Below are 23942 nucleotides of genomic sequence, written 5' to 3'. Positions count from 1 at the left end.
ACTTTGGCCCTGTTTAAAACACTTTACGAATTGTTTTAAATACTCTAAATACTATATGTGTTAGATAGTGTCCATAGTGTTTCCCTGACAACAGAAATACAAAATGTTCATGTGCAGGATGGCTGACATCTTAGATAGTAGTTGGATTCATTCTGCATGTGGCAGTGCAGTGCCTGTGATACTGGATGAATTCTCTCACAATCCTTTTAAGTTGTGTCTTGTCCTGCTGGGTTATGTGGCCAAACCATACTGGGCAGCTGCTGGTGAGAACACTCTCAATAGCTGCCCTGTAAAAACAAACCAGTGTCTTAGTGGACCTGCCAAATTTTCTGATGCTTATTAAAAATCAAAGCCTCTGCTGGGCTTTCGTTCATTATGTGAGAGGCTGGGAAAAGAGAATCTTGTCTAAACAAATGTGTTTTAAGCCGGGTCTTCAAAGTGCCAATTGACTGTGCCTCTTGAATTTTCAGCAGAAGGGTGTTCTATAATTTTTGAGCATAACGATAAAAAGCACACTCCACTCTCCTGTTAGATTCTTTAACTGGCACCTCTCAAATTTTGGCACTGAATGATTTTTGTTTTTAGTTAGACATGCAGATATGAACAATGGTGCCAGACCATCGAGAGTGGAAATAGGTGTAATGTGTTTATCCTGTTCGTGTTAGAACAGCAGCAGTATGCACAAGCTGCTTTGTTTGTTTTTGACAGACCAGTAAAAAAAGGATAATATTGACGTGGGAGTTGATTTGCTCAGATTTTTGGGGTGATTTTTCCACATCCTGGCAAATTTGCAGAATTATAACAAGTGAAGGTTAGAGGTCAGGATGATAATCAGTCAGCCAACAGTCATGATCATGATTACTTTTGACCTTGATTCCCCCAGCACACTTTTTGGTCTTTGAAGCTATGACAGAAAGCAAGATTAAGATACAAATGAAGGCTTAACTTGTCCCTGCTGTGTAATTTCACAATAACAATGAGGTGAAATGGTGAAAAATCAAGAAAAGTTAAAAAAAACAAACAACAACACATAAGGCATAAAGGATAGATAACTTGTATTTGGTCATTCTGATCCTCAAAGAGCTGTGTTCTTTAGGTGTATGTGCAATGCTAAAGTCTGTCCACTAGAGAGCACTCTCCTGTCTTTGAGGTTAGCCCTGTCGTGTGGATACGTTCCTATTAAACTTACTTAATACGTTTATGGATTCGGCGCTGTCCCAAGAATGTCACTGGGTCTGAAAAATACCGGAGAAATACTGGAATGTTGCTTGAATTAAAATCCTTACGTTCGTAGCGTTTACCACACGTGGCATATTTTTATTAAAATACTTATTGCTAAAACAAATCTCTCTCTTCAAGCACAAGGGACGGGCATCCAAAAAATATGCTCATATTTATCTCCAAAAAACAATATAGACGGTGTTCATGTCGACTTCCTTAACGCTGATTTGGCCCAGTCACTTTGATTTTAATAAACAGACTGAGATTTTAAGATGTCGGATTTTCGAAAGAGATTTTGAATGCAGCATGCACCTGCGTCTGAAGGACGTTTGCCCGGAGTTATTCCCTGATTGGCTTATTTTCGGTAAAGGCGGGGCTCTATGCGGATGCGTGTTGATGATTAGGCGATGCACCTGTCAGTCACCATCAGTTCGCCTACCTGTCACTTCCTGCTGTCGCTGTTTATTCTTTTTTCTTCCTTTTCCTCAGTAAGCAGGATTCGGTACATCACTGCCATGTTTGTTTGATTCTGTCTCATGTGTTCCGCGCCGGCGCGTGGATACTGCGGATCAGACGCGGGCACCTCGGCTTCATGTTAGGTTCAGAGGAGGAGAAACCCCCCACCTCCCCTTCTGCTGGCGTTAATCAGCCGGGATTCATTTTAATGTGAGCTGGATTTAGTGAAGCCACCAGCGGCAGAGGTGAGGGACTGTGGACTGTGGACTGTGGATCGAGGGCCGTGGACCGAGGAGAGGTAAGACTCGTATGTTTGTTGGTAGGGCAGTGAGATGTGTGTAGACGGCGGCGGGCCTGTCCACTGCTAAACACACACACACACACACACACACACACACACACACACACACACACACACACACTGAGGGACAGCAGACGCTCTGCGGGAAGCTGCAGCCTCCTGCGTGGAATGAATGAATACATCCACGACTGACGCGCGCGCACACACACACACACACACATACACATACACATAACACACACACAGAGCTACTCCCAGCATGACCCCTGTTAGTTCACGTGTAACGCCTGTTCTCTTCAGTGTGTGTGTGTGTGTGTGTCTGTGTGTGTGTGTGTGTGTGTGTGTGTGTGTGTGTGTGTAAGTAAATTAATTAGCAATTAATTTGATAAGTATTCTTTTAAGGGTAATAACAATAAAATACTACACAAAGGTAATAACACATACTGAGTAATAGTTTCTATTATTAATAATAATAATAATAATATAAATACTGAAGTGAGCCGAGGCAGATGATGCATCTCTGGTTAAGTCACTATAGGTTCTGTTAGTGTCTCAGGCCACTGGCTCTGTTGGTGAGCATTTGGGCTTTTGGTGATGTTATCTTGTAGTGTGTTTACCCAACATAGACATGAAACACACACTCTGCTTGTTTTGAAGTTACCTGCAATGCTGATTTTGCTGATGTGATTTTGCTGTGGATGCAAGGCCGGGTGGGGGAAAACCTCCATCAATGTACTGTAAGTCATTTCCAGTGGGTGTTAAACTGAATGTAGTGTAGTTTCTTGATGACAGAATGTCTCTCTCACACACACACAGGCAGAGCAAGCAGGCTGGCCACAAGCATGCCTCCCATGGGGGGTTTCTGGGGCAATATAGAACGTTGTTGCCAGACTCATAAATAACGAGTCAATTCACTCTTTTCCTGGAAACCCCAAGGCGTTTTTCTTACACTTTCAAAAAATGTGTGGATGAATTAACTGTGACATTTTATAAGTATAATTCCAGTAAAAGGCATCTCAACGGCCCTAATCCAGCATCGAGGAAATGGACTGCATCTGTTCTCTGACTTGCTGGATGCTGCTGCGGCTGACATACGAGACAAAGGAGGAGATAGGCTTAGTTTTTGTGGCTGTGGGCCTGATATCTCTCTGCCTCTGTGCTGTGTCTTTGACCATGACTTCAGCTTGTACATACAAAAACAGCACACACATCCAAATAACTGGTGGTGTCTGGGCCGCTGCTTCATGCAGCTTCAGCCACCACCAGGCAGAGTCCATAGGTGGAGCCCATGCTGGTTACCAAGCTCAGGGTGGTGGCAGATGTCTGTTGATTGGCACCTCAGTTATGTGAAGTGTGACAAACTTGTTTATAATTAGTTTCTTTCTTTCTTTATTTATTATGCTGCTTTTGATTGTCTTGAGAATTTTCATTTTCTTTAATGACGTCATGTTTAGACTGTCCATGTAGACATATGTACCTTTATAGATAGATAGATGGATAGATAGATACGTTATGTGGTTTTCCACACTGCCTGAGCTGTGTGGCCAACTTGATGTTCAGCACACTGTATCTGTCCTGCCCTGCAGCAGTGATGCTGCTCATGTGAAGGCTAGAAACACGTTCCAGCAGTAACAGTCACGCAGCAGCAACCTCCTATAAATTCAACTGCTAGCAAAATTTACTACTCTTGGGAATATTGGCCAAGAAAATGTGATAAAAATGAAATAACTTAAAGGCAAACTGCATGAAAGCCTCTCACATCTTCTTTGCTCGTCTTCCTCTCAGCATATTCTGCCTTTTTTGTTGATTTTGGAAGTTCTCCGATCAGCAAGAAATTGAGTGTGTGTGTGTGGGCCAACGCCCGTCAGTGTTGCCTCTGGAGGGCAGACTGAGCACATCTGGAGGGTGCACATAAACCAAAACCATCATAAAACAAGGTCTGCTCTTTGGCAGCGCCTCATGGCTCATTCTGCACCACACACTGTAAACTGGCCCTGGCCTCTGCTTCATTCAGCTGACTGGATGTGCAGAGTGGAGAATGTTTTATATTCATTCATTTGTTGGACACATCACTGCAAGATGGACAATAGGAATGATGAATGAAGAACAACAGAAGAACGCTTGACCTAATTGTGGTCCTTGTTGATTGATTATGCGTTTGTGTATATGTCCAATATTACCAATACCCTTGTGTCTTCTTCAATTTGGACTGCAGGAATGAGGAATTCCTCACTAAGTAATATCAGAGAGTGTAATACGTTTAAAATCTTTAAAATTACACAGGCCTGCAGTCATTAAACTAGGCTGTCTACTAGGCCGTCTCCTGGGTTACTGGGTGCACCTGTCTATGGTCATGTGGTGCATGTGTGTGTTTGAAATGTTTTGGGCTTGACCTACTTCTTTTTTGGTTCCATTACCTTTGCTTATAAGTATTTTCTTCCAAATGGGACGTGTAATGTTTAACTTTGTGTGTGGTGTTTACACTGTTTGTGCTATGGATCAGCAGTACTGTGAGGCCAACACAAGTTTCCTTAAGAGGACAATAAAGTCATTTAAATCATATCATATTGTATCATACTGCAGGCATCTATTGTCTCTTCCACTAGAGCTGTTTATCACTTAGCTCTGGCTGAGCTCTAGTTCCAACTGTACATGTATAAATTAGATGTTGTTGCATTAAGGGGCTGTCACAATCCTAATCAACTATTCCATAAACAAAATTCAAAATGCATGTAATCAATTATTCAGTTATGTGGCTCCAGTTGGTGGTAGTATAAAGTTGGCTTTGGCGTCGGCGTGCCAACCATTAAACAACAAAGAAAGAAACCAAGATTCAGCAGTATGGCAGAAAATAAAGGAGCGATGGAGACAGAAGCAGCTAAAATCCTGGGCTGTTTGGGAACGTTTCATATTTAATCTAAAGGATAATATAGTTGTGTGTTGACGCTGCAAAAAGGAGCTTACATTTATAACAGCCCAACCTTGATTCAGGAGCGTTAGAGACGACGCACAGGTGTGATTGATGCTCTGGACACTGATGGCACAACTGGTATAACATCTAAAGCGAAAGGGGGGCGCGAAAGAAAAAGTTTGGGAACCACTGCGCTAATGGTATCAACTGCTAAACTGTTGCCGTGACAACCCCAGGCTGGACTTTGAGCTGCATCTTCTTTCTTTTCCTCCTGTGCTCCTCTGGTTAAAATGCATCATCTGAGTTTTAGAATAATAATAATACTGAATATGTTATCTGTTTTGTGCCCTTTGACCCCAGACATGGACAAGAGGTTATGTGTTTCATTCCGACGCCCTGAGCTGTGCATCCCTGCTGTCCCTCTGTGAGCATGTATCGCAGGAACGGGCTCTCAGATGGCACAAGCATCAACTCATTCACCTCAGAGGTAAGTCACACAGTCACACTCCTCAGTGGTTCAGTACCTAAACTGACCTCCGGGTGGTGCTGTCATTCTAACATTCTGACTATTGCTATAACGCTACAGTGTCATTGACATTTAAGCCTTTATCCCCTTGAGGTGATGCAGATTTGGAGCAATATGGAGTATGGAAACAGCCACTTGTAGCACCATGGTGTCAATAAACAATAATAGATAATAAGCCTCTGCTGTCCATCGGCTATCCTCAATCAGCAAACCATCCGCAGATGTAACGTATTGTGCATGACGCATACACACACATTTATGAGGCCGACATCGTTTATTTGCTGGCTTAAAAGCACTTAGATTAAAAAACACATGGCCTTTGTTTACTGTTTTTGAGAGCTTGTTGTCATGTGGCAACAAAAGCTGTTGCCCAACTTCAGATCCAGGACGAACTCTGCACTGGTGACCTTAAGTCCAGACTTCAGTCAGGACATTGTGTGTGTGTGTGTGTGTGTGTGTGTATAGCTGACACTCTGGGTGCACAAGATCAGGGGGTCAACAAACAGATTCCTCCTCTGGCTTTTAGTTTCCTTACTGAGAATTAATGTTCAGGTGCTTTTTGTGTGCATGGCAGTACACAAGTTCATGACAGGAAAAACCACAACAGACAACTCTTCTGAGAGGTGTCGGGTCTCCACTCATCGTGGCACAAACAGTGTAACTGTCTGGCTGAGTGTCCGTCTGTCTACAGCTGATGCTCTGTGTCTGTGTGTGCAGGCCAGCAGCAGCTCTGACTCTCTGGACGGGCCGTGTGTGGAATATGCTAAGAGCTACGATGCTGTGGTCTTTGATGTACTGAAGGTGACACCGGAGGAGTTTGCTGTGAGTATGTTACTCTGGATTTCCACCAGGGTAGGAAATCATCTGTTTGGTGGCCACATTTTGCCCTCACAGACCAAAATTTGGGAACATTCAAGATGTTTATTGTCCTCCTAGCAAACGTCTTATATGCTAGACAACAGACATGTATGCAGACTTCAAACTGAGCTCTTAATACATTCTGAACCATCTTCAGTATGCACTGCATGCAGCAGGATGGCTTGTGAGGACGCCATCTATGGTGCAGTGCAGGAAATTGATCCCCAGCTGCTTGTGAGAACAAGCAGCTTGTGACTCTGTCGTTACCCACAATGCCTTTGTACCCATCTGCAGCCATCACACAACTGTCATTGTTCGTTTTTTAATGAGATATCTCTATTTTTCTCGAGTAAGGCTTTGAGGTACCACATCTACGACTGGTGTATCACAATCAGTCATACTCATTGCATACTGATAGGTCATTATGATTGATGTGTTTCAGAGCCAAATCACCCTAATGGACGCACCGGTGTTCAAAGCCATACAACCAGAGGTAAGAGAGGGATCTGACAGTGTGAAAATGGACCTGTTTCTCTTCCTCCACAATCACGTTATATTCTGAAATGACCAGAATTAAAAAGAAGAGTGAATGATCTATAATCTATAAAGGGATTTGTTGCTTTATCAAACTCAGGAACCTTGAAACAGCAAAATGTCTTTTAGATCGTCTTTCCTTTTTGTCTCATATTGTCTATGATTTACTTGTGTCATGGGAGATCCTGCAGCATGAGTGAATCCACTTTGTTCTCCTTCTCAAACGCTCCACGTGCTGCTGTGATGGCCTTCACAGCTGTTGCCTCTCAGTTGAACCCAAACTGGCCATAGTGCCTGAACTGATGACCGATAAATGAAGCTGAAGGCCTCTCAGGCACGCGGCGTTCTGCCCAGTGCACAGAACAACAAGGGTCTTTCACTTTCCCCAGGACTTTTGCCATTTTTGCCAACAAAATCACTGATTATGCTGCGGAAATTTCCTGAATTTTTTTCTAGAAAGGGTAAAAACTTTGATTTATGGAGAAAAAAAATTCCGCAGCATAATCAGTGATTTTGTTGGCAAAAGTTACAAAGTTTTTACAAAGTTTTCCTTTTTTTTTATGTTTATTCACAAAATTGAAATAGATTTACATTGCAAGCAAACACAAAGCATATGCAGAGAGCAGCCATTATTTTCCTGTGTGCGTTACAATTTCTGACTTCTAATCTAAAATCAAGTTGGTAGGTAGTAGATAAGGTTAATGTTTACAAACGCCAGCCAACTCTGAACAATCCATCACAGCATGATAATCAGCTTACTGGTTACAACGGGGAGGAAACCACCTGGACGCACCCTTCTGTGTACGACCCAGTTTCTCTAAGAGCACTCCGTGAGACGAGCGTGAACTCTTTACACCCAGCTGCAGTGATGATGTCGCTGCTCTCCACTTAGTATAGAATATGAAAATACAAATACAAGTACAAATAGAAACCAAACTTTAATGTCTGTTATTTCCAACTCTTCATCATAATCATAATTTCCTCACTCCTGTTTACAACTGTTCAAACCTGATTTGATTGGTTGACAGGAGCTGGCCAGCTGTGGATGGAACGGGAAGGAGAAGCACAGTTTGGCCCCCAATGTGGTCGCGTTCACACGGAGGTTCAACCAGGTATGTGTGTCATACAGTCTCCTAACGCTTCAACATCGAGGTGTAGGGATTTTTCCTGGATTTTGTTCTTGGCAAGCAAATTGTCCTCACTCATGATTGATAGCAATTTGAGTAAGAGGTCCATGAAAAAACCTCATGTCTAACTCAAGGCCTAGTCCAGAACCCCGGTTTCCTCCCCTAACAGCTCCTTGGGTGCCATGTTAGATCTGTAAAAACACACCTGTTAGGAGGAAACGAGTTGGTAGCTGCCACTGATTTGTGAAATTTAAGTTAAGCATTATAAAACAGACTGTTGAGACCTTTTTTTTTTTAACCCTCTTGTGTGTTTGCATGTTTCAGGTGAGCTTCTGGTTGGTCAGGGAAATTCTAACTGCCCACACCCTGAAAATCAGAGCAGAAATCCTCGGTCATTTTGTTAAAATAGCAAAGGTGAGTAAACAGATGATTAATTTTGTACACATATCAAAAGGATGTCTTCTTCTTAGAATAGAATAGTCAATAGAACAATAGAAGTTCCATTGTATTTTGAAATTAACATTATTTTATAGTATCTTGTTAATCTTCCTGTTATTCTCTTTACAACACATTGTCACAAGTCTAAGTCACAAGATGAATCAATAATTACATAATAATTAGTACCCGCTGAAATGAAAGGAGGTTGTGTCGCCACTATTGGTGGACGTAAATTCCACTGTAGCTGCATTCTGAAGCACTTTGTTTCCACATTTTTCTCTCTTGAGTCTTTATTTCCACCCACTAAAAGCTAAAGGAAAACATGTGGACAGATGAACGATGATTTAAGAGAAATGAAACATCTTCACTCTTCAAGCGTCACCCCAGGTGACTTACAGCAGCACATCTGAACCGGCTGCCAATCTTTGGAGCTTCTGCCAGTGCGACAATGCAAATCTGTGAATCTCAACACTTGGATACAACATGGGAATTATTAATGATAATATGATATTTGCATTGTTAATTTAATATAAAAACAGAATCAAACATCAATTTGGAGAGATCAATCAGAGATCAAGGTACGCTGCCAACAGCTGTTTTTAACAATGGAAGTTTGCAGTTTTGTTTTGTGGCTGTCTGCCAGAAACCCCAATAACCCATCAGGAGCTCCGCATGCATCATTCCAGAATAAGGAGTAATGGAAAAGTGTTCTTTTGTCTTACCATCCAGTCGGTGAAAAGTAGCAACAAGAGTTTGTTAATGAGTGGACTTGCGTGACATCATTGCTTTGCAAGGCCACTGATTATTGTAAATAATTAATTAATTGATAATTCTTTCCTTCTTTATCCTAATCCAGACTAGTTCCGCGTTCCTCTGTGTATTGGTACCTTTGCAATTGATTCCAATAATGCACCATAAGTCCAGGAAGGATCTTTTGTCATCCATTCATGCATCTATCATTCGCAGAGAACATTACTGGTCTTACTTTTTCTACAAAGACTCTCCTGGAAAGAAATCTCCTAGACAATTGTATTAATCTTCTTTGGAAGTGCAGTAAATAATTGTAGAGATAGCTGAAGCAGACTTTTGTACTGCACATTTACATGCACCATCCGTCCCTGTCTGAATTCAAATGGACTCCTTGGCTAAAGGACGAAGGAGGAGTGTAGTTTGACAACATTTTGGTAAATGCTTACTTGCTGGTGGTGGCACATTATGCCGCATAATGAAATTCCACTGAAACTTTGAAGGAAGAGGACCGTGTCCCTGCTGTAAAACATGAAGGAGGACTGATGATGATGGGTTCATGCTTTGGTGCCTCTTGAGTCTGTGCAGGACAAGATGAGAGCAGAGGACTACCAATGCATTTATAAGTCAAACACAGCCCAGTGTATTTAATGTAGGAATGTGTAAAGTCACCTAGCAGTGACTATTGTTACAAAAGCAGAGTTCCTTCCATGCCAGATTCAGGGCTATATTTCCACAGAATCACAATATGTCTTTGCTTCTTGATCTTCAAATGCATGTAGTGTATTATATTAAAGTGTGCTTTGTTATTTTGGATCTTTGTTGTCTGAGGCCCAGCTGCAAGTGCTAGTTAAAAACATTTTTAATGAGATGCAGCAATCAAATACACATACAGAATAATATAAAGACTGTTTGAGATTCAGTTCAAATAGAATGCCCTGTGTGGAGGCAGAATGAATACTTCTGTTTTTCTATTGAGCAAGAGTTCACTGGTTTGACATGAAAATGTTTTTGTTTTTTTTTGATGAAGGAGAAAATGTTGAGAAAAACCATGACCTCATCATAAAATATGTCTGTTTTCAGAAACTGTTGGAATTAAACAACCTTCATTCGTTGGTGTCTGTGGTATCGGCTCTGCAGAGCGCTCCCATCTTCAGGCTGAGCAAAACCTGGGCGGTAAGACATCACACGTTCATCCTTCTGCTTGTTAGCAAGATTTCTGAAAAAGGTTCTAGAGGAATTGCAGGTGCAGTCTGCCTCTGCAGTGTGATTTTCTTGCGGTGGATTCTGCTTCTTTGTGACTCGCCTTCCACTGCAGTGGGACGAGAGGCGCACTTGGGGGTGTTTTACTGACGCATACAGGGTCTCAAAGGGATTTACAGGCCCACAACAGCAGATGGTTCCCGACCCAGCCCAGAGCTCTCTGGGAAGACGAGGAAAAACTCCCAATAACCTTAGCGTATAAGGAAAAGGAAGAAACCTCTTCACAGAAAGATTCCCTCTCCTTGAACACCAGTGGCAGGATGCCAGGACCTCTTTAGGTTGGGGAGCCTTCTGGAGCAGAGGCGGCACAGCAGCCAGGAGAACTGGAAAGCAGCCGGTCTGACTGGAGAGAGGCTTAGTCGGTGCACAGGAGGAGGAAGAGGAGGTACACCAAGTGATAGAAGACAGTAAGAGGCCAGAACGAGAAGGAGAGGAAAGTAAGACAAAGAGAAAGTCAGCTGTTGTGCTCACTCCTCTGGTCTACACTCGCACTGCCACTGAGCAACTAAGGCTAAGATGTGCCTCAGACTAAACTATATTAAGGCGACCTCATCACTCTCCTGCACTACAGAGACTGTTCACTTCCTGTTGAGGAATGGTCTAATCCTCACTATATTACCCAGATTAAACTATGCACCCTTAGTAACGTTATTGATGTGGTCACTGAAGGTCAGGTCTGCATTGAATGTGAAGTTTTTCACTGTTAATGAATATTGGACAGGTTAGTGTTCTGAAATGTCATCCCTGCTCCTTAGGGCCTGAGATTAGCTTTTCCGTTTTATTGATATTGAGGAGCTATTGGCTGCAGATAAAGAGAAACCAAACATACCCTATCTTTTCTATTTCAGCTAATCAGTCGGAAAGACAAAGCAACATTTGAGAAGCTCAACTATCTGACATCCAAGGAGGATAACTACACTTGCATGAGAGAATACATCCGCACCCTGAAGATGGTCCCATGTATTCCATACCTCGGTGAGTCCCCCTGTATTTATCTTCTTCCGTCATGGCTTAAAATCTGAAGCTGTCTGCAAAAGCTTTCCTCCATATTTGGATGGTGTCGGTACATCAGTATCTTCAGGTAGAAGAAGAGGTAGAACAAAAGACGAGCCAAAAGAGAAATCAAGGTTTATATTTTTATTCGTTCAAGACTGTCTTGGTTTTGACAAGGTATGCTGTTCCTACTTTCAACCAGACCTGATGCACGTTGCTATCAGTGTGCTGATCTTTGGAACAGATCAGCAAGCTTTGATCAGATTTAATGGGACTTACTGAATTCAGGCAAACCTTTTTTCAGCGAGGCTATTAATCTTTCTACATGGAAAAACAACAGTTAGATTTGAACTTCCATTCTTATTAAACACATGTGTGAGACATGTGGTTTGTGCAACGTCTAATGTGGGAGTGCCAGCTGTGTGTGTGTGTGTGTGTGTGTGTGTGTGTGTGTGTGTGTGTGTGTGTGTGTGTGTGTGTGTGTGTGTGTGTGTGTGTGTGTGTGTGTGTGTGTGTGTGTGTGTGTGTGTGTGTGTGTGTGTGTGTGTGTGTGTGTGTGTGTGTGTGTGTGTGTGTGTGTGTGTGTGTGTGTGTGTGTGTGTGTTGATTTGGATGAATCTTTCCTGAGTGGGTGTATCCTCTCACACCAGAAAGCCACACCTACATCAGGGTGTGTCTGCTAATGTGGGTGTAATTCCTTACTGCTGCTCGAAATATTCATGTTTATACCATGACATATCCTTTAACTACTTTCATCTATTATGATATTTAGACTAATTATCTCCCTTATAACACTTTGTGCCCGGGTTTTGTGTATTTGTCTGTGTTATTATTTGGAATCAATGGCTGTAGTGATAATATTCGAGGTGATGGTTTACTGTGAAACCACACAGCATATTCTCCTTTTCTGTTGCCATAGTGATATCACCATTGGCCTCTAAGGATTAGCACCAATACTGTGAAATGAGTTACAGAACCCATGGAAAGGAATGTTCTGTTGACAGAAAATGACATCATTGTTGATTTTATCCATGGCCGTATCATAGAAATATATAAATATTAGCATTGGCAGGGAGTCCCAATAGGATAACGTGAGAGTTAACCCTTCGCATTCACTGCCGTCTATATCAGTGATTATGCAATAACTGAGCCCTTCACTGATCAACCATAATAAATACACAGCTGAATTTTACTCTACACTGCTGATTGAGTCGCCATTGCACTAAACTTTGAATACTGAAATTATATACTGGAATATTCTGCAAAATATGAGTCCAACAAGGTTACTAAAATCTCTATCTATAGGAGAAATCATAATTATATTAACATATTCATAAACAATAGTAACAGCAAAGTTAAAAAGTCAGTCTGTTGTCATGCTGTAGAAACCAAATCCCTGTGATGAGCTGAGTGTTAATGGAAGGTGTTTGCACTGGGCCGTATCATCATGGTCACTTTCTTCAGAGAATAAGCCCCGCCCCTGAACTCTGCCCAGTAGACCCCGTCCTGGTATCGGCTGCGGTAATGCCCGCCTCTGTACCAAACGCCATTCAGGTTGGAGTGAGCACAGGCGTTATACCACCATCCTCCTTTCTGGTAATGGGCACAGTTACCTGGAGAAATGGAGAATAAAATCGATGAAAGGCCACAAAACAAGAACTCTTACAGCAATTACACTTAGTCAACATTACTTAAAAGGGAGGAAAGAAACTTCAGGGCGCAATATTTCTTCCATTGCGTCAAAAGATTTGATTTCATATTCCATCTCCACTGCACAGTTACTTTGTTCTTCCCAATGAGAAGAGAAAAAACGTCATGCAGATCCTCTTGCAACATTTCATAAATTCTTGCTTTTGCCTTCGTTGTTGTTTTCCGTCTAGTACAGCTGTAACCTTTTCTCTGATTAGATTCAGACAAATTGTAGTCTCTTCTTCAGTCCACACAAAACACAACAAATCAAACACACACACTCTTTAACCACTAGGTCACAAAGTCTGTTTCCATTACAGTTTTGCAATTGTTTTTATCAACTTGCGACAAAATCAACCTCAAACAACCTTGAAAACATTTAGCTGGTTTTTAGTCTTGTGTTTTCCATTACACATGTTTCCAGTTGCAACTTCAAATTGCCCATAACGCAGGCAACCATCCCCAAGGTCAAAACCTCAGTATACTGAAGGTGTTTCTGAGTGAATTACATCCAAACTACACTATTACTCCTTTTACGCTGAAACAATTGCACTATTTATGTAATAGTAATGGCCTAATATGTAGCTTGACCTACAGAGAAAATCCGTTGTGGTGCTTTCCACTCACCTGTATAAACATCATGGTCTCTGTCCAGTGTTGTAAACTTTTTGCCGTTGTGCCAGGTCAGAGAGTCCCCAGCGTTGCCATGATACTGGCCCACCCGCAGTGTATAGAAGTTAGCCTCAGATTCGACGCGGAAGCTGGCGTAGTCTGCGTAGGTCTTGCGTCCGGACCAGTCTTCCAGCGTAACCAGCAGCTTGTACGTCCCCTGGTTAGTCAGCCAGTAGATATTCTCCAGGCCTAACCAGTATTCACCGTCAATGTTTCCAAAGCCTTGCTGTAATAGAGTGAAAACATTAATTTGTCAGTAACAATGTTGTTCTGCTATAATTTATGGTTGATTAAGAATTTCCATTACAGTTTGAGATTAAATAGAAAAACCTGTGACAACAACAAGCATGTGTGAGACACTGGTATGATGTCAGTTGTGTTTCGCAGAGCTCACTGTGCCTGTCTCTCTCTGGTTTCCATTAAAGAACACACACACAAATCAGGGAGTCTTCCTCCCTGCTTAACGTCAGTGTGTAACTGGCTTAGAGTACCACTTGGTTAATACTGTGCTACTATTATGGTTCATCTTCAAAATGGCCCGCGATAGGAAAAAGGTTCCCCACCCCCGGATTATAGATTAACTAATCATTTCTTTGGAGGAAACTATTTAAGTCGCATCAAGTCAAAACTGACTCCTGACTCCTGATAACTTAATAAATGAGAGAGAATGATGGGATAAAGTGAAGAACAGCAAAGCCATGCCCTCCATCATTGTACTGAATTGTAAAACAGTTTGCATTTTGATTGCAGCAAAGAAATGTGTAATGTTACATTAGATCAGCATTGAATGATGATTTTAGTTCAAACTGAAATGTCCATGTACACCTGTCTGTGGGTAATTCTATAAATAGTGTCTCTAAACCTGTCATTTCCAAAATCGGACACCGCCGGTGATGTCATTGGATATTGCATTTCTCAGAATGACCTGGAAGGCTTTGTGTCAGGGTTTGTTTTATTTCCAACTTAGCTCAGCATCATTACCTTGTACGTGTCCCAGTTCCTGAAAAAATTGACGGCGCCGTCCTGACGCCTCTGAATGACGGTCCAGCCGCCGGGGTCGTGTCTCTGGTCACACCAAACCTGCATGAGACGATTGCTGTCGTCTGGTTTGATGAGGAACATGCCGCTGTTGGTCTGACCGTCCTCCATAGCCTGCAGACAGTCCCTGTACGGACCTGCAGAGGACAGAGATCAGACATCGTGTTCTGTAAATAGATTCCCCGACAATGCAATGGGGGAAATCCTGTGGTAAAGCCTCCTTCAGGACAAATGCTAAAAAGTCCTGGAATCAGGCGTTTATAAAGGCGTTTATGAATGAGGGAACACGGTTGCATGATGTCATTTTCCCTTAACAACATTATTACTGCCACTTTGATTAATGACTTTGTCCCATGATTTCATCCGCTAATGAGATTGGTTATGATGATGTGGTTATGTTCTCATCAGGGGCAAATCAAATGTCAACAATTATCCTTGTTGTACCCTGCACAACACCAAACACACACACTCGATTTGTGTTATACTTGCCAAATATGACAAACGGCTTCCAGTTAAAACTGAGAAAACTGTTAATTGATTAAGCCAGTTGTGTGTATTCATTTACCTGATGCCAGGCTGTGTGTTCCACTCAGCACTGTGGGTAGTGGAGGAGGTAATGCTTTAGAATTCTGGTCATTTTGTATCTCATTGACATGGCTGTTGGTGTGGTGGCCATTACTTGGTGGCTGATAGGGTTTATAGTTCCCAGAAGTCACTGCAGGCTTCGGTAGAGGAGACTGAGGAATGGCTGGTGGCGGTTGACGGGCAGAGCGCGGCCTTTCACGCTCTGTGCTGTACCCGCCCCTCTTGCAGTGCTCCTCCAGCTGCAGGAGCAAAGTGCTCTGGTTGCTTGCAAGGTCTGAGAGATGCTGGTACTTATGCTCCAGATCAAGGTAGCGTGCAGAAAGTCGTCCCATTTGACTCGTGTGGTTGAGAACACGAGTCTCTAGCTGCGACACTTCTAAAGCATTGTCCCGTTTGCGGATAATCTCATGCAGCAGCTGCATGTAGAGCTGTGTTACGCGGGAGTTCATGTTGCGGCTCTCTTTCCGCAATAACTTGACTTCGTTGACCAAGCCCCCGTCAACCTCAACCAGCTGCTGCAGTGCCTCAATCTGCAGTCTTTGCTTTTGCAGCTCACCGTTGAGCAGCTCCAGTTCTTGCTTGTTCACCCGGTTCTCCAGCAGGGCCTCGGGCTCCTTGGAGTTCACACAGATGGCCCCGTTGTTTTTCTGCTGAGGGACGATAAAGGTGTAAGAGCATTTGTCGGCGTTGGAGGTTACTGGGTCGTCTGCCGTAGCACGTTTTTGACGCGGTGTGTAGATGAACTCCTTTTCCAGGATATCATCACTGCTGTCCATTTCCTGCGTCTCTCCCTGCAGAGAAGGTTCCGGGGTTGAGACCAACAGGAGCCCCAGCAGAACCAGCACAGGCAAAATCATGGCTCTGTCTCTTGGCACCTTTTCCACAATGTTTTCTACAAGAAAAAACAAATGAAAGAGGATCAGTACATCATTAACTTTTTAAACACATAGAATATAGAAAACATAAAACACAACATTGCATGTATGTTTTATATTTTCTGAAATTACCAGGCAGTGAATTTTCTGTATAGTAAGTTCCTAATCAACATAAGAATGAGCCAAAGGTATTAACCTTATTTACACTTCACCACCGCAAGCTTCATAGCCTCCTTAAACTATTTGCAAATTATTTTAATCTCATCACTAAAAGGTATTGTTGCATTTATTGTAATTTATTGTTTTGTTTCACAGTCCTGCTACCACAACTACACCATCATGGCATTAAAGAATCCATAGTTATGTTTGTACTTACAAAGATTCACACACTGAAGAAATTATCAAGCTTTTAGGTTATTTACTAAACTCCACAAAAACCACAAAATGACTCCCAGGTCTCTTCAATTTTGCGTTGCCACTGTTCTATTTTGCAAAGCGTGCACTAACACTGATTATGTAAATGAGCACAGCCATAATTTGTACAATTTGATTACGTAGCGCTAATAAGTATCAGCTGCTGCATGCCTTTAAGACCATACTGTCTGTGTGTGTATGTAAGGCAATGGAGCACACAAGTTTCCTCACAGGCTGCCTTGCTTCACTGAGGAGATATATAATAATATTGAAGTCGGAAATTCGGCAACAATTAAAGGTACATTTTAGGTCATGTCAAAATTGATGGTTCATTACATTTTTCAATGCAATCCAATTTTATTTACATGGTGCCAAATCACAACAAATGTTATCTCAAGGCACTTTACATAGAGAGCATTTAAAGAAACCCGACATTCCCCCATGAGCAAGCACTTGGCAACAGGGGCAAAAGAGAGAGAGAGAGAGAGAGAGAGAGAGAGACTCAGACTCATTGTTGACTTGAAAAGTGTCTTCATCTTTTTCTAAAAGAGAATAAATAAATGTTAAACTGGTGGTTTTGTCATGTGACAGTAAGTTTTTTTGTGTAGCCACTTTGTGTACAACATCAACCAAGCAATCAGTCTAAATCTACAGTACAGGAGTTTGAAACAAATATTTAGGTTGCCATCTAGTGGTCACTTCTATTATTATTATCAACAGAAAACTCGGTGGAAGAGGGGAAGTTAGTGAAATGGAGTAATGATGCAATGACATGGATAGCACAGATAGAGAGAAGAGGAGGAGAGAGGAGCGCAGTGCATCATGGGATGTCCCCCCAGCAGTCTAGGCCTACAGCAGCATAACTAGGGGCTGAGCCAAGGCAGGCCTGGCCCTAACTATAAGCTTTATCAAAAAGGAAAGGAAAAAAAAAAAAGGAAACCCTTTTTCTTTTGTTATCATGGGAAAACATGTTATCAGAAGATTGGAATGTTGAGCAACACAAACTCTGAGAGGAGTCTCCACAAATAATATTGTGTTGGAGACGTCCGTTACTACATCATTACATGTTGTTAAGCCAATTCCTGATTCCTCCCTGCCAGGACAGTGTGCTTGTTGGTTAACTGCAACTCTGAAAGTGAATTGCAGGATTAAAAACTATACACATCTTTTATCTCTCATACAGGTGAACGATGAAAGAATATAACTTTTGTTCTAGAATGGTCTGTGTTAGTCTGTTCATGGCCTCATAGCTTCTGCTCTGTTCCTCAGATGGATTGGTTAGAGCCATGTAGTATGTAGTCTCTCTCTCTCTCTCTCTCGCTCTCGCTCTCTCTCTCTCCCCCTCTTACTCTGTCTTTCACTCAGTAACGCCCTCAATCTCACACACACATTGAGAATATGTGCGTGAGACACACTTACGCGCATGTCATTGCCTGCTCTCAACTGTCCCCATCTCTTTCATCATCACGATGTCAGCCAAACATAAAAGGTGCTGCCAGACTCATACATATATGTAACATATACTGCATCTGACCATGCAGTGAATTTATTTCCTAAAAACAATCCACAGCAGCTAAAGCCATCAACGTACCCCTCCCACCCACCCCTCAAAAGCATTTTCTGTGTGTTGGTGTCAGTCATTCATGCTCGCCCTCACACCTGCACACACAGCATGAAGCAGCAGGGACAGTTGCTGATGGCTCGGAGCCGCAAACACACATGAGGCGTCTAGCCACAAAGGCATGCCAGGCTTTTGGTGCTTCAAACCACAGAGGGGGTGGGTGTTATACCTGATCATTCATTCTGCAGATCTGGTTTAAGTATAGGTAGAAGGAAAATCTAAGAGAGACTTTGTCCGTTGAAGTCTGTTCGTCTGTATGGTAGTTTGGTCTGTGTCTGTGTTTCTGTTTTCATGCTCAGCTCTGTGCTTCAGTCCTGACACAAGATTTTGTTTCAGATTTTGATTTGTGGTGCATTGCAGTTAAACAGCAGGTCATAAAATCAATTTGATCTTATTTTCTGCTTCTGGCCATGAGAATAAAATCCTTCTGCATACATGTAACCTGGCAATCTTGACATCTTTAATTTCGAACACTCCGGTTGAGGCTGGCTTCAAACCTTCCTGTTTAACAATTAGCAGCACATTTCCATTCACAACTCTAAACTTCTAGTAACACAATGTCCACTACAACTGCAACAACCAGAAAAACCCCTTCCATCACCCACATCCATATACATTTAAGTAAATCAAGGAGTTTAGAATGAATTAACTGCTACATTAGAATATGTTTCATAGTCATAGTTGGGTTCTACAACAGTTTGCATTTGTATGATGTCACCTGTGTCCACATCATGAAAGTTGTGTGTTTGATCGCAAAATTTGTTCCACTCACCGCCACGTGTCTGTTTCTTTTCCTTCTGTATCCCTCACCAATCAAAATCATTCCTGATCCCTTCTTTCATTGTCCATAATTGTGGTCAAATGAATCCTCTGTGGATAAGAAGGGAAACACACTATCCTCACAGCTTTGCAGAGGAAGATCTTTTTATTGGCCCCTAAGCAGGTGAAGTGTCCAGTCAAGGAGCAACTGCAAATGTCCAAAGATTTTCATTTCAAGTTCATTGATGTTGTTTGCAGTTTGTCCACAGTATAGTCCCTCCCTCAAACTCTGCCTCGCTCTGCTTACTGTTGCTTGAAGTAATGGAACCATGGCCCCACCCCCTTCCCCTCCTCCTCCTCACCAGAGTGAGCAGTAGGCTTTAGATGGCCCCAGTCCCCCCACATTAACCCTGGTCCCCTGCAGACCTCAGGTTCTTCCTCTCCTGTACTCCAACTCTACCAGCGCCCCCTCTGCTCAGCTGCTGTGTTGTGAGCTGACCAGTCACATGTCAGAAGGCTGAGGTCATAGGTTTGCAGCGTGCAGCATAAGCACCAAGTCCAGAAGCTCCACAGAGGGAAGACGGGTCAATTCCATTTGTTATTTCCACCGCCATGGACGTTAAGTTTAAACCTGCATCTGTTTCTTGGTAGCCAAATTACTCAAGTCTAGGTTTGAATCTAAAGTTAGTCTGTATGTATGTATAACTTCTAGCCAAAGCTGTAGATGTGAAGTCAAGAGAAAGATTCCTCACTTTTGAATGGAGGAGGAAACCTTTGTCATGATTAAGCTTTTCGTAGAGACTATTGAGGCTATTGTGGAATGTTTAGATGGCCACAAATGCTGAAATGTAAAGAATACAGGGTGAGGGTATTCAACACTGTTTCCTTGGCAAATTCTTCATTGGTTAAGTTTTACAAGTTGGGTCTATATGACAGGAATTGTCAGAACTGTTGAACACATTTTGCCATGGAAATCTTGCTGATTGTTCCACTTCCCTTTCCTTTGGAATTGCACTTCCCTGTTGTATTGTTTAGTAGACGGTGGAATCCACACTTTACTGTCCTTTTTGCCATGGTGTCATTTCTTTTCAAGTGGGGAATGTACCAGGCGAGGGTGGGGTGGGGGTTTCATGCTACTGATCCTGATGAGGAATCACCCCATCTAACAGTTGGAATCCAACTGACTTTGTAGGAATGTGGTGAAACAAACTCAATGAACTATTACTGGGAATCAAACATTGTGTCTATCATTATTTCCAGAGAGCATTTGGGAGTTCTCTAATAATCGTGCAAACTATCGGCCATATATCTGTCAGAATGATCATCACAATACAGATTTTGATGCAGATCTATTTCTATACAGGTCTAACATGCAGATAACGGTGTGGTGGATGTACGAGCTGTCTGTTCAGCACCGTTCAGAATGATGTGGTTTTTCAGGTATTTGGGGTGTGGCGGTAAAGAAAGAGATGAAGTTTGTCTCAGTGGACATTTGCAGTCCTTTATGTTGTCTTTCAAAACAACAAAATAAGAGGCTCAGTACAGTTTATGTTGTCATGGTAACGGCTAGTTATATAACAGCTGCAGCAAACAGTTACAACAGATGTATTATGACTTCTAATTTAACAACATGCTGACCAGAGAGTAATATATTTGATGCATGTGGCCTTTCACTATTAAAAATATGATCCCAGATGTGTGGCGAGATGTTTATTCTCTCAGACGCGTAGTGAAAGTAAATGAGGCTTGTGTTGATTTATGCTTTTATTTTGGGACCAGACATTTGTCTTTTTGCGCTGAGTTCATCATACATGTAATTAGAATCCATGTAGGTTTCAATGAGCCCGACATAATCAAATGGTGTTTGTCTGTGAAGGTTCTTAGCCAACCACAGTGTTTACATTGTGGGATCTACCAGGGAATTACAGACAATGGTCCAGATTTACCGAGGGCTTTGTGGATCTTTTAACAATAGTAATGAGACAAATGTCATTTCTCCTTATTTACTAACATGACGCACCAGGGGTTTGCGCTTGTAAAATGAGCAAAAGGCCACAGCCGTAAAATGTGCGTGTCTTGCGTGACAGTCTGATGTTAAGCCACAAAAAAAGGGAAGAGATATGTATATGTGGCACTACGGCTGATTTATAATGGCTGGTCACTGAAGATAATTGCGTCTTGGATTTACCGTCTTTGAAAAGCAAGTGGTAGCGTTTTTGAGGCCCTAGATTGTCGGCATGGCAGCCATTGTCATTCCTAGGAGGAGAGATTTCACATTTATATTGTGCGTGCCCTGAATGCGTTCATAAAGAGACACCAGGAGTATAATAATACATGATAAATAATGGCAGTGCATTCAGATGAAGGCTTTGTGGCTGTGCTCATTTACATAATCAGTCTTAGTAAATACCCCACTAAACTTAAAACATGCAGCGGCATGGCCCAACTCTTTATGGACAAAACTCCTGATGGACAAAAGCGAGACACTGAATTGATTAATTACATCATATTTAATAAGGAAGCACCAATATTTTACAGCGCATTAACATTATGTTCAATTGAAAAGCCAAATGGAGTTCTTATGCTCTCTCCCTGCAGAGTTTAAAGCCTTTCACATTCTGAGAAGTTGTTTGCTGTCTGCGTTGCCATGCTTCATTCTTTCCTTTTGTCTCAGTCTTTCCTGTGCTTCATAAAGGAGGACATGTCCCAGCCTGGAGTCTCTGTCCTCTCTTTACACACACATTATGGTTTTCATTCAGCTCATGGGCAGGGCAGGGCACGCACAGAGAAACGTGTCTGATTGGTTCATGAAAGCGTCCACATGGACACCTGCTCTCTAATAACATTCAGGCTTCAGAGTGGCTTCAGAAAAGAGGTACACTTATAGGCCTTGTTTGGCAAATTTGCGATACTTATCCTTACTGTGCCCCTGCTGTTTAAAGGTACTGTCTCTTTAAGGCCCCTTCCCGAAGAGCTAAGGAAAATCCAGGTGTTACATGTTGATGGAACAATAATTGATGCGTCCTGAATCTGTACTGGCCACAACACAACATCAGAAGATTATCAAGGCACTCTGTTGTGTCTCATGTGTCTTAATCATAGGTCATGGCTCCTCCAACAGGATAAGGACTCTGAGAGTAGAACATAGAAGCAGTTGAGAATTGTAGTCTCATTCAGAGCTACAGAAGTCATTGTTAGGTTCATGGTCCCAGTAATATCGGCCAGATCCATTTAATTAAAAAAAAAAAAAAAAAGTATTTAATCAAAAATATAAACAATGTATCAGCTTCTCCTTTTCCATTGAACAATCAAGAGCAAGACATCTCTTCTAGTAAGAGTGTTCTCCAGAGGATGAATTCTAATGACGAGAAACCAAATGACGAGTAATAAAGTATCATCTTCATGAGTTTCTAAAGTATTTTGTGTGCGCTTCTGACCATATTAGAACAAGTTGCAGTAAATCAGGGAGGTCTCTTGGATGTGTTTTTCCAGTGAACAGGTCATTTGCACACTTACTTGAATATAGCAGAGTGGTAGCTTAGCTTTGACCAAACCACATTTTCTACATGTGTATTGTTTAGATTTATTCAATAGTTTTGATGATGTCACTACATATTTTCTTGTTTAATTGTTGCAGTTGAAAAGTACACACACACACACCAATGTTCATAAATTCGTGAGCAGCACAGTGAGAAACGTTGATAGTCGGTCTACATTGACAGCACAAATAAGACACGCCCAACAGGGGGTCAGGCATTGAGGATGTCAAAAGGTCACACGGCAATGGCCGTGCTTGCTATGAGCACAGCAGATGAGCATTCAACCTCTTTACCTAAAACTCCTCCTTCCTCCGTGTACCTCGGCTCACACTTTGTATGCATTTGTCCTCTTTTCTCTCTAACTTAGATTGAGTGACTCACAACATTTTGTAATGTCATTTGGCTCCTTGTGTGTGTGTGGTCTAGTTTCTCCCAACATGACCTTTAACAAAAGCCTATCCACACTGAAAGCACTCAGCCTAAAAGAAGCCTTTTCACACACATGCTTGACAGGCAGTGGCATTACACATCTCGTACCTCAGACGGAACAACAGTTATTAGTGTTTGTCCAGACCTGCAGAGGCGGCACCCCAGTGGATCTAGAGAGAGCAGAGAAGAGCAGTGGCAGAGCAGAGTGGTGGACAGCAGGGGTAGTGCCAGGACGGTGGTTCTACCGCCGAGCCACCCTCAAATGTCATGAACTTAAATTGACGAAGGTGCTTTGAGGGAGGGAAGGAAGGAGAGAGTGATGCCACGAGCTCGCAATGCTATCACAGGAACCCTCTTTTTTTTTACTTATAGAATTGTAGAAAGAATTTTTTTTCCCCATTCTGAATTTTGTCGGAAACGGTTCAATAGTCACAAGATTTTATGAGTAGAATGTTTGATCCAAAAATCCCTTGAACACAACATGAACAACAGGCTGTACTGATTGGTAGCTGAACAAAAACTTGTTGGGTAGGTCTGCATAGCTGGAATTGTTAACTTCCTGAAAAATGTATGTATATAGCTTGAGACCTTTGACTGATAATGCCCCCAACCATTTAGATGCATAGTACTCTCCACCCTGTACCTGTGTCTTTGTTCCAAATGTCTTAGCAGCTGAAAATAACCTTCACCAGGAGTCTGGAGTTTGATTTTAAAGCAGAAGAAGGATGCATATCTTCATTTGTGAAACAGACGAAGCTTCTGGTCCTCCTCAGACCCCTCCCTTCTCCTCATCCTCCCTCTGTAAATCACTGCATGTTTGTCCTTTGAGCAATGGGAAGCTGAGCTCTTCCATGCACTTTTTTAAAACACGTTTTCTTTTGTTTGCAATCGCAATCTGCACCAATCAAAGTATCCAACAGACCGAGACTAAACGGTTGCAAATCAC

General features: G+C 42.2%; 2 protein-coding genes across 2 annotated transcripts in view; one reads left to right on the top strand and one right to left on the bottom strand.

The window, feature by feature from the left end:
- Positions 1-1673: 1673 nt before the first annotated feature.
- The window catches only part of LOC143011107 (ras-specific guanine nucleotide-releasing factor RalGPS1), a 37616-nt gene continuing 15347 nt past the window's right edge, over positions 1674-23942 (top strand). The window contains exons 1-8 of the mRNA XM_076163817.1: positions 1674-1975; positions 5250-5376; positions 6133-6237; positions 6716-6766; positions 7836-7919; positions 8259-8348; positions 10203-10295; positions 11231-11357. Of these exons, the coding sequence (XP_076019932.1) occupies positions 5320-5376; positions 6133-6237; positions 6716-6766; positions 7836-7919; positions 8259-8348; positions 10203-10295; positions 11231-11357 (607 nt within the window). The 5' untranslated portion in view covers positions 1674-1975; positions 5250-5319. The remainder of the gene's footprint in view (positions 1976-5249; positions 5377-6132; positions 6238-6715; positions 6767-7835; positions 7920-8258; positions 8349-10202; positions 10296-11230; positions 11358-23942) is intronic.
- angptl2a (angiopoietin-like 2a) lies at positions 11376-19313 on the bottom strand. The gene is made up of 5 exons (XM_076163818.1): positions 19042-19313; positions 15340-16251; positions 14718-14911; positions 13692-13962; positions 11376-12988 (listed from the first exon to the last, which is right to left on the bottom strand). The coding sequence occupies exons 2-5, from the start codon at positions 16214-16216 to the stop codon at positions 12789-12791; spliced, it is 1542 nt and encodes a 513-aa protein (XP_076019933.1). The 5' UTR covers positions 16217-16251; positions 19042-19313; the 3' UTR covers positions 11376-12788.

Source organism: Genypterus blacodes, unplaced genomic scaffold (assembly GCF_046128005.1).
Source record: "Genypterus blacodes isolate CSIRO-AG114 ecotype Tasmania unplaced genomic scaffold, CSIRO-AGI_Gbla_v1 ptg000133l_1, whole genome shotgun sequence".
Taxonomy (NCBI): domain Eukaryota; kingdom Metazoa; phylum Chordata; class Actinopteri; order Ophidiiformes; family Ophidiidae; genus Genypterus; species Genypterus blacodes.
This window is presented reverse-complemented; position numbering and strand designations above follow the sequence as displayed.

What these genes read in the sequence shown, in the direction of transcription:
- angptl2a (XM_076163818.1), bottom strand. Translation starts at nt 16,216, where the DNA reads ATGATTTTGCCTGTGCTGGTTCTGCTGGGGCTCCTGTTGGTCTCAACC. An exon ending in AACACACAGCCTGGCATCAG is followed by an intron (nt 14,912 to 15,339) that starts GTAAATGAATAC and finishes TGTCCTCTGCAG; the next exon opens with GTCCGTACAGGGACTGTCTG. An exon ending in GGAACTGGGACACGTACAAG is followed by an intron (nt 13,963 to 14,717) that starts GTAATGATGCTG and finishes ACTCTATTACAG; the next exon opens with CAAGGCTTTGGAAACATTGA.